The following is a 10,717-nucleotide window of genomic DNA, read 5'->3' on the forward strand; positions in this document are numbered from 1 at the left end:
AGTTATGCAAGGGAAATTTGTGTGTTTCGGGGGTCAGTAAAATGTCCGTATTCCGCAAAAGCAGTTTTACGGAAACCCGAAAGAAGTCCCTGAAGCGACGCGTCTACCGTGGGCCTACCGCCATCGACGCCCGCGTCTCGGGAAAAACGAAGGCGGGATTTTATACATAATAAAATACACAATTGTGGCGGCAGTTTTCGTGTCTGGGTGGTCAGTTCCCCTCCGATATCTCGGGCAAAACGGAATGATTTACGATGTTACCTACACCGACGGGTAGCTTTTGGCCAGGGCTTCGAAACGGCGTATTAATGGTGAAATGTCTTTCGTAACAGAGCCGTAACAATCGAAAGAACAAAAATCAGAAGCACAGCGATATTCGCGGCCATCTCCCGTTGGCGTGGGTTGCGCCCACTTATTGACATACTACCTTTCCGTCCGCATGCTAAATGTACCCCTCGAAACTTGAGCCAAATTTACGCAAAGAAACGTCTCCCGTAGCCGCAGTCGCGACGCCCGTCCGCCGCCGCTCCTTTTTTAACTGACGCCCTTGGGGCCCCACGTGCCATCACGCCCTTAAAGAAGAAGAAGAAGATGTCGGAGGAGGACGCCAAAGCAGACACGGGCGGGGAAGAGTCCGCGGAGGAGGAGAGGGCGGAGACGTCGGGCGACGCCGAGGAAGAAGACGACTCCGCGGGCGACGCTGCAGAAGGCGACGACGACGGGGGTCCGAAGAAGAAGCAGCAGCGCAAAAGGGGCCCGCCCAAGGGCTCCAAAAGAGGTAGTGGTTTCTCGTGCGTTGTTTAAGTTTTAATTCGTTGATGCGTTTGTTGTTGCGTAGCAAAGAACGAGCGACCTGCCTTCTCGCTCGAAGGTTGCGTCCCTCCTGACGGTGACGGTGACGATGATGAAGACGTAGCCTAGTAGGATAGCGATCTCTCTCTTTCTCTGTCTCTCACTCTAGGGGCGTCGCTCACGCGTTCCATGCGAGTGGAGCCCAAGGGCCTCTCTCTCTCTCTCTCTCTCTCTCTCTCTCTCTCTCTCTCTCTCTCTCTCTCTCAGGTATTCCTGTCAACGCCACCCGTAGGCACAGTGAGAACCCAGGGCGCGTCTCTCTCTCTCTCTCTCTCTCTCTCTCTCTCTCTCTCTCTCTCTCTCTCTCTCTCTCAGATACCCCGTCAGCGCCGCCCGCAGGCACAGAGAGAACCCAGATCCCAGGCCTGGGCATGTAGGCTGCCCAAGGCGGTCGGGTATATGCAGAGCCTTGAGCCAGGCTAGCCTAGGGCAGTGGTGCCCACGGGGGTTAGGCTAATTTGATCTTTAAGGGGGGTATGGGGCACCAGGAGGTTAATTTGATTTATAAGTTCAGTTTTTGAATAATAATAATTAGATATCAACACAGGTGGCATGAGGATGCCTAAAAATATAATTAGGTGGGGCATGGCCAAAAAAAAAAAATTTTGGGAACCACTGGCCTTGGGTATTTTTTGGGGGGACCACTGGCCTTGGGTATTTTTTGGGGGGAACCAATGGCCTTGAGTATTTGTGTTGGCAACCACCAAGGCAGAGTATTTCTGTTGGCAACCACTGGCCTTGGGTATTTTTGTTGGGAACCACTGGTCTAGGGTATTTTTTTATTTAATTTTTTTTTCAACCACTGGCCTAGGGTATTTTTTTATTTATTTATTTATTTATTTTATTTTTTTTTTTTGAACCATTGGCGTAGGGTATTTTTGTCGCGAACCACTGGCCTTCGGGATTCTTGTCGGGAACCACAGGCCTAGGGTATTTTTTGGGGAACCACTGACCAAGGGTATTTTTGTCGCAAACTGCTGGCCTTGGGTATTTTTGTTAGGAGCCACTAACCTTAGGTATTTTTGTCGGGAACACCGGCTAGGGTGTTTTGTCAGGAACCACTGACCTTGGGTATTTTTGTCATGAACCACTGACCTTGGGTATTTTTTATAGGGAACCACTGACCTAGGGTATTTTGTTAGGAACCACTGGCCTAGGGTATTTTTGTCATAGCCTCGCCTGAATTGTCACACTTGGGCATCTCTGCCATAACGTTTGTCACTGGGCATACGTCAGAGGGCATCACATGCCCGATTATGTGACAAGTCTTGGATTTTGCTGCTGTAAGGTCAACTTGCCATGGGAGACATCCCCAGGTTTACCCTAAGCCACTGGGCATGGATATACTGTTGCCTTTCACTCTATATCAGTGGTTCCCAACCTTTTTTTTTTTGGCCATGCCCCACCTAATCACCTCTAAAATCCTGATACCCCCTGCGGTGATAAAATCCTGATGCCCCCTGTGGTGATATATAATGCCTATATTCATATGGAGGAAGCCTAAAAGGCCATTAACTTGATTTAAAAATTCTTGAATTGGCCCCCCTTTAAAAATAAAATTAGGCTACCCCCCTGGTATGCCCCACGTTGGGAACCACTGCTCTCTAGCCTTCTGACCTCCCTTGATGCCAGTTTGGTATTTTGGGGTGGATTCTAATGGCCTAGCCTACTCATTCGCTGGGCATGAAGCTAAGCTGTCTTGATTTTGGGGCACAGACCTTATTTTATTTTCCTACGATCTTTTAGGTTTTGGCGCACAGGCGTTATTTTGTTTTCCTAAGGTCTTTTAATACCTTTGAAGGAAGCATCAGTATAATTTTTTCTTTCACCTGGGCACATTTCCATGCCCCAGGTCCACCATCTTGAACATGCCCGAACCGTACCCTGATGGAATCGAGAATCGCCCGAACAGAACTTAACCTTACCTAGGGTCTGATATAGATGTTAGATTTTTAGCCATTTTCATTGATATTGAATTCAGGCTATTCAGTCTTTGCCAACTGTTTTTGAGTTTACGTTGCTAAAATATATGCAGTTTCAGTGGTAATTAAGAAATCCATTTTCACACATACTGAATGCAGGCTATTCAGTCTTTGTTAACTATATTTATTGAATGCAGGTTATTCAGTCTGTGCCAGCTATATTTATTGAATGCAGGCTATTCAGTCTTTGCCAGTTATATTCATTGAATGCAGGCTATTCAGTCTTTCTATATTTATTGAATGCAGGCTATTCAGTCTTTTATATTTATTGAATGCAGGCTATTCAGTCTTTGCCAACTATATTTATTGAATGCAGGCTATTCAGTCTTTGCCAGCTATATTTATTGAATGCAGGCTATTCAGTCTTTGCCAACTATATTTATTGAATGCAGGCTATTCAGTCTTTGCCAACTATATTTATTGAATGCAGGCTATTCAGTCTTTGCCAGCTATATTTATTTTATGTAGGCTATTCAGTCTTTGCCAAGTATATTTATTGAATGCAGGCTATTCAATCTTTGCCAACTATATTTATTGAATACAGGCTATTCAGTCTTTGCCAGCTACTCGTATATTTATTGAATGCAGGCTATTCAGTCTTGCCAGCTGTATGTGAATTTACAGTATATTCCTGAATTATGTAGTTTCATTGGTAGTCAAGAAATCCACTTTTACTGATATTAAATGCAGGCTATTCAGTCTTTGCCAACTGTATATCTGAATTTACAGTATATTGCGTAATTATGTAGAGTTTCAGTGGTAGTGAAGGACATTTTTTATACAGATTTTATTGTAATTTGAGATTCCGCTATTTATTTGTACCCTGTAAAGAATTTTAATGTGTAGCCACCCAGGAGCAGTGGGTTTTCTTAGGACAAAAAAGCTCGGTCAGTTATTTTTGTGTGGTCACTGACTTGTGGAGAGTGGCTTAGTTGGCATTCCATCGGGGTAGGACCTAGGTGGGGCCAGATATTTTTGGGGGGACCAAAGAAAATTACACCAAACTATCACACCAATTCTGTAATTAGTAAAGTATACTATTCTCGAATGTATATATCCATGTGATTGAAGGAAGATAAGAGTATTAGTAATCAGTAAACCTGTACAGGGTATTTGAAATTACAGAGGCCAATTTTCAATTAATTTTCACTCTTATTATATGCAAATGTATCGAATACTGTAAGGGTAAAGCTTAGCTACAAAAGGAATTTCAATTGGGCAGTCCAGTTGGGGTGGGGGGGACCACCAAACATCTGACTGAGTGGGGTACCCCATAGCAATGCTACTGCATGTGGGTGTCTGGAAAGGCAGAACAAGAATTTTTGGTCCCCCCCCTGCATCTGCTGGTCATTGATAGGTGTAATACGAGTTGCATTTGAATTATGAATATCACAATTATCCATAATGCATTATGTATATGTGTACAGTAGTACTGTAACATGTTTGCCCATGTCAGAAAGATGGACATAACTTGACATATGCAGTCACATGATAACTAACATGAAGTGTTTATTGAACTGGTTTTTATATGAGAGTGATAAATCTTATAAAGGCTGTCCATTCATATTAGATTGGTTGAAAGTATCTTATAACAGTTTTAGCTGTTATTAGAATAAGTTCTTGAGGTAAATGGTTACTGGATGTGGATACCTGATGTCCAGTCTTTTAGGTCTGTCTGTTTTCCAGCTTCTAAATGCTGCACCTTCATTGTACTTCCTCGTTAGAGGAATCTGTACCATCATCTCAATACACTCCAGCCATGAATCCCATTATTTTACAAACACTGCGTCAGATTTCTTTTTATCCGATAAATATTGCCTGTGTCCCTACTTATCAGGAGCACAAGTAAATTTTTTCCACTATCTCATCACAAAATGAGCAGGCTAAATGGCACACATTGTTTACAAAACCTCGGGATACAAAACTTTCGAAAAGATATAGCTCCCTTTTGAGCTCTGTTAATGAAAGAGACTTTGCAAAAATTAGCAAAATCAGTGTTTGAACAGTAGTGAAAAAGTGGAGATGGGGCCAAGAAAAAAAGTTAGGCTTGTGAGTTACACAGATAAGAGAAATGCAAAATCTGGAGGGAAGCTCAAGATGAAAGGGCAGATGTTACCATTAAATAGAAGAATGAATGGAAAAGATTATGAAAACTAAAGGGTCCCAGGAAATTTTGAATCACATAAAAAAACACAATTGTTATGTATTGCAATGTACTAGAAGTAGTAAAAGCAACCCTTTCTTGATTGACAGATCATACTCACTGTTCTTACATTAACTATTACTGTTGTTTGAAATAAAAATTGCATAAAATTGATTTTCTAAAAGTTTAAGCTTGGCTTAATGCAGCAGAATATGATGACAGAATTTCTCCCTTTTAAAAGCTGGTGCGAGTTTCCACCTTGAGATGTGTATTTGCTGGCACTCAACTCAGCCAGTGAACTTTGTACTTAGACACTATAGTAAACGTGAGACATTGTCTAAATGTGATTGAAGCACATGAGTTCCTTTGAATATAAGTAACAATTTTAGTAGAGTCACCCTGTAAATCTGACAAAAAAATTAACATGCATTTTTTTTTAAAAGTCACAAAGTTTGTAACAGATGACTGAGTGGTACTGTGAAGAGGCGCACCAGCAACACAGCTGATTTTCACAGCACAATCACTAGGAATTAATAAGAGAAAGTTCTCACAAAGGATTTTAGAGAGAAGTGCGCAAGGTCTTCCCCCTTCATACTGTGTAGTAGATGACCTCCATTCATGATTTGCTTTAGTCACAGCCTGCTGCGAAATAACCTGTTCTTGGTCATCACATCCTGATCAATCTAGTCCTGTAGGGGGATAGTGCCATTAGTGCAACCCCTTTCATTCCTTTTACTGTGCCTTCATTCATATTCTTTTTCTTCCATCTTACTTTCCGCCCTCTACAAACAGTTGATTCACATGCGCCTGCGAGGTTTCCCTCCTGTTAGGCCTTTCAAGCCTTTTAGTGTCAGTTTCCATTTCAGCGCTGAATAACCTCGTAGGCCCCAGTGCTTGTCCCTGGGCCTAATTTCTATGTTCAGTTCAATTCCATATTCAGCTGATTAAAGGTGGTATCTAAATTTAGTTAATCTGAACCAAAAACTGTGCATCATATGTTAATTTATATCCATGGTGTTTGTTAAAAGTATACACGGTATACATACAGGATTTAAACTGTGCAAAAGTTTTACATGTCTGAGCTTTGAACATAAATATAAGTGATGTCAAGCCATTCAATCTGTGAATTCCAGGGTCTGGTGGAAAGAAGAAAGTGAAGAGGACCCACCCAAAAACAACAGACATGATAATAGAGGCAATTGAAACACTCGCGGAACGCAAAGGATCCAGCTACCAGGCAATCAAGGCATACATTCTACAGAACTTCAAGACGGTTCGGCCAGACATGATCAGATCCATGATGAGACGGTCATTAAAAAGTGGTCTGGAGCAGTCGATCTTTGCTCGGCCAAAAGGGCAGCTCAATACACACGTGAGGACTTTGATTTGTTTGTTTTGTAGTTTTTCTTATCACATAGTTGTCAAAAATCTAATGTATTTTCTTTTGCATGTACCACACTATTTTGCATAAGTAGGTTTGTAAAGGATTACAGTGAATTTTATAGTCACTTAAGATGGGGATTTTTTTCCCCCCAGCACTCCTCATATTTTAGTCCAGTATAAAAAATATAACTTTCTTGAATCGTGATTTGTTAATGACATCATAATACAGCTTAATAAGATAGTAAAAATGTAGAAATGAGTTAGCATCAAAGGAAATGAAATAAAGTTACTTGGCAAGATCTTAAATTAGTGATTATTTAAAGCTCTTAAATTGGTAAGTAACTGATAAATGGCAGAATATATGTGGAATAATGAATCAGTTAGTAACAAGGTAAAGCAGATCAAGTCCACTGTTGAGTGTGGATTTGATCATAAAAAAGGAACAACACACGCAAGTATTTTCCTTTAGTATTTGAAGAATAACCCACGTGAGCCAGTCCTTGTATTTCCAGAGTGTATAGTTCTGTATACTTGTAAGGATATAAAGTATTACCAACATTTGAGTATTATTTTGTGTAAAAATGTCCAGAATATATTTAACAACAATTGTCACATTTTGTCAAGTCTCCATCATTTGCAATTAACAGAATTTCACAGGCTGTATAATGTAATAAAATCAAAACTATTTCTAATAGAGACAAATCTTAAGGGCCAACCCTGTGAGAGCTAAATAAATTAGGTCAGTGGTCTGGTTAAACCATGTAATGATTATAACAACAATACACATAGTAATAGTAATGTTGTTCAGTTTTTTCCTTGGTTTTTAAGCGGGAAATGAGTTCTCTTTCCTCTACCTGAATTTTCCCCTTGGTTTTATACAGGAAATGATTTCATTCTGAATTGTCTTTTGGTTTCAACAAGAAATGATTTTTCTTCACTGTCCTCTCCCTGAATTACCAGCATGAAATCTAGGTCTTCAAAAAATTTTCCCCTTTCCCAGTATTTTTTCAGCCTTTTAACAGGTCTTGTTCTCATACTTTTATGCCTGCTGCTTCCCATCGCACGTCAGACCCTCCCTATCTTTGAGACGCTTACCTGAAGGTCTTGTTCTCTTGTATTAGTTTTCCACAGTACTGGTGTTCCTGCATTTTTGTGACTGCCGTTTAACCTGATCTGTGTATATTCCACCATTCCACTAGCTGGTCTACTGGTGCTTCATGATCCTTGTGGTGGTCTACTATTCTGCAAATGTTTTGCTATACTGGCCTTCCCTACACTGCATTTGTTCACAGTTCCATGGGTAGCTCTCGTTGGGGTCAAGGTAATAAGATCCTCCATCTTATGGTCAAAATTATTTCCTCAATAAATTTTGATCCATGCTTTCTATGAGACAATCTATAGTTCTGTCATTCTTAGATGGCTCCGATTGCTAAATATGAAGAATCCAGTGTTCTCAGTTTAGTAATAAATTCTTCCATGTAGCAATCTTGAATTTTACTTGTAGGTTTTTATTTTCTTACAACATGGCTAGAGGTCTTGCACAACAGCCAACCTGACAACCTCAAGAAAGGATTTTCAAACTCCTGTTCCAAACGGTCATTCTACTTTTCTGTCCTCTCCACAGACCTTGTCTCAAACCCTCCCAGAGTCGTAAATCAAATTTAGGGAGTGACTAGCTACTTTGGAGTAAAAGAAATTTAAATTTTAAAAAACAGCTGAAGTTCTTCAGAAAGCATTCAAGAATCCATTACGACACAAGGCAAACACCATAGATCAGTTTGTGAGTCGTTGGTGGCCCCTGGGGCCACAAAATGTGTAAGGTGAAGACCTTTGAGGAAGTAGCTAGTTCCCCCTTAAAGGTAATGGAAGACTTGTTTCCATATACCTTTTGAGGAAGCAGCTAGCCCCCTTAAAGGTAATTCAAGACTTTTGTTTCCATATCATACCTTTGAAGGAAGAGGAGAAAATTTCAGTGCCAGCCAAGTTCAAGAATACTTTCTCCTTTGAACTAAATCTGCTTGAGCTGTAATTGCAACTTTAAGTCTGATAAGTGATGGCCTTGTTTGAGGCTTGTGAAGCAAGTTCATATACTTGTTATAGGATGTATTTTTAATTTGTAAATGCAAACAAATCAGAATGAGTTGCTCTCAGTGGGGCCTCCTCACCTGAATGTTACCCACCACTGGCAAGGCAGTTTGAATTCAGAAATATTGAGAAGGGTATGTTCAAATCAATATTTTTCAGTGGCAATTATAAAAATATAGTCGTTTGATAATCCTTTCCTAAAAGAATGGAGAAATGCATGAATAGTGCTACTCCAACTTGTTGAAGCACTACCTACAAAATGTGAATTGCCCCATAGGGGGGTAGTGCTGTCAGTTCACATCATGCGGTGCACTGTAGGCATTACTTAAGGTTCTTTGCGGCATGCTTTGTACCCTAGCTGCAATCCCTTTCGTTCAATTTACTGTACCTCGTATCATATTCTCCTCTTCCTGTCGTACTTTCCACCCTCTCCTAACAATTGATTCATAGGGCAACTGTGAGGTTTTCTTCCTCAGCGCTGAATGACATAGGTCCCAATGTTTGGCCTTTGACCTAAATTCTATATTCAATTCAGTTCAAATGTTAAAGTTGACTAGTTATGGTTAATGCATACGGCATTGCAGGTTGACCACTGAAAGCTTAACCATGTAAGGAGTCCTAAGTCCAGGTTTGCCTGCATTTATGATTTCCTTGATTGCTTTCCATTGCATGTGTTAGTGTACTCTAAGAGTTTTCTAAAAGTAGCATTTTCATAATTTTATTTTTTGTTTAATGCTTTTTACAAAGCACTTGCCTTTTCCATGGTATGTCAACATTAGTTGCAGTAATGTATAGATGTCATGCCCTTAACCAGACCACAAAGTTGAAATACTTCTCATAAGACTTACTTGGCATCTAAGTGATCAAATTTACCATTTTCATATATGTGCTAGATTTCATTTTGAAAATTCATTTTATAAGTTGAAAGCAAAGACTTAACAAATCTCTTGAACTCTAAAATTTGTCATTCAAGTTGGTTGAAAATTGAAAGTCACACAATACATATTAAAATGCTACCATTGACATTTATTTTTGTGAACCATCGTGGAAGCTCGTCGGATGATTAATAACACAGTAAACGCAATTCTTTCACTTCGCAGGGAATGAGTGGCAGGTACCTTCTAGGGAAGCACGCCAGAAGAGAGGAGGAAGAGGAAGTGATGCCCCAGAAGTCCAAGCGCGCACAAGCAGTGGCAGCTCTGAAGGCCAAGAAATCAAAGAAGATGGGCAAGAAGAGATCAAAGGCAAGGCGACCTTTTGCCAAAAAGGCCAAGGGGAGGAAATAGTAGGGGTTTGTAGAAGAGATTCGTTTTTATTACAGATTTATTTTATAGCAGTGGGTGGATATACAAGTTGTTTCTCTGCTTTGACCTAGTGTTAGTGTAGTTGTAGGTGTCAGTAGAACACTTATGTGTATCTTATATTATTTTGTTGATTTTTTTTATTTTATATTGCAGTGATATTGTGATGAACTGTCTCTAAAAAGTACCTGTGTAATTAAAATAAATTTTTATTTGTTCCGATTTTATTTTATATTATTGTGATATTGTGACAGACTTGTCTCTAAAAGTACCTGTGTAACTAAAAATAAATTTCCTCTTTTTAAGTGGCAGGTTTCAATTTACCTTCCCACCTCTTCTCCATCAAGAGTAGAAAGTGGTATTGAAGAACTAATTAAACCAAGTACCACTAGGCTATATGCAATTGTATGATTAGATTGAAGGTGAGAAGTAACTAAGTACCACTAGGCTTTATGCAGTTGTGTGATTAGTTTGAAGGTGAGAAGTAATCATGTACCACTAGGCTATACAATATGTAGTTGTGTGATTAAATTGAAGGTAAGTGAAGCCTTACTGAAAAATTTCAAATCATTCTATGACCGTGACAGTATAGGGTCACCATATGTCCTGTTCAATCTTGGGGCAAACTTCTCTTTGACCTAGTTGTCTCACTTCAACGCAAAAAACTTTCCCACCCTGCCAACAATTATCACGCAGTGAGACCAACTTATTGGTGCCAATGGGCATTTATTATTTTTGCATGTCTCATTTCATTTTGTGTTCCTTAGGAGTGTCAGTATTTTAATGCTTTTCCAGTGCAGTTCTTTCTGTTAATGTTTTTATTTCATTTATCGTGTTAACAGTTCTATAATACAGATCACCTAGGATCAAGAAAGCAAAAACTGAAAAGGAATTCGATGTGACCAAACATTTATCATAATTTATCTTAAAAGTACAATCTTACTGAGTACACATCCCAAGAGGTATGTAGA

At 39.8% G+C, this 10,717-nt stretch overlaps 1 protein-coding gene across 2 annotated transcripts; it reads left to right on the forward strand.

The window, feature by feature from the left end:
- Positions 1 to 410: 410 nt before the first annotated feature.
- LOC136855832 (sperm-specific H1/protamine-like protein type 2) lies at positions 411 to 10,051 on the forward strand. Of its 2 annotated transcripts, none has more exons than XM_067133192.1 (3): positions 411 to 778; positions 6,111 to 6,349; positions 9,546 to 10,051. In XM_067133192.1, exons 1-3 carry the CDS (start codon positions 592 to 594, stop codon positions 9,729 to 9,731), a joined length of 612 nt encoding a protein of 203 aa, XP_066989293.1. In that variant the 5' UTR covers positions 411 to 591; the 3' UTR covers positions 9,732 to 10,051. The 2 variants fall into 2 exon arrangements, with proteins under 2 accessions (XP_066989293.1, XP_066989292.1); XM_067133191.1 differs by having other exon boundaries at positions 458 to 781.
- Positions 10,052 to 10,717: the final 666 nt, after the last annotated feature.

The sequence above is a fragment of the Macrobrachium rosenbergii genome, chromosome 33 (genome assembly GCF_040412425.1).
Source record: "Macrobrachium rosenbergii isolate ZJJX-2024 chromosome 33, ASM4041242v1, whole genome shotgun sequence".
In the NCBI taxonomy this organism is placed as follows: Eukaryota; Metazoa; Arthropoda; class Malacostraca; order Decapoda; family Palaemonidae; genus Macrobrachium; species Macrobrachium rosenbergii.

Excerpts from the sequence above, each read along its gene's own strand:
- LOC136855832 (XM_067133191.1), top strand. The coding sequence starts at position 592 with ATGTCGGAGGAGGACGCCAAAGCAGACACGGGCGGGGAAGAGTCCGCG. Across the intron at positions 782-6,110 it reads CAAGGGCTCCAAAAGAGGTA|GGTCTGGTGGAAAGAAGAAA; the intron begins GTGGTTTCTCGT and ends TGTGAATTCCAG. Across the intron at positions 6,350-9,545 it reads AAGGGCAGCTCAATACACAC|GGAATGAGTGGCAGGTACCT; the intron begins GTGAGGACTTTG and ends TTCACTTCGCAG.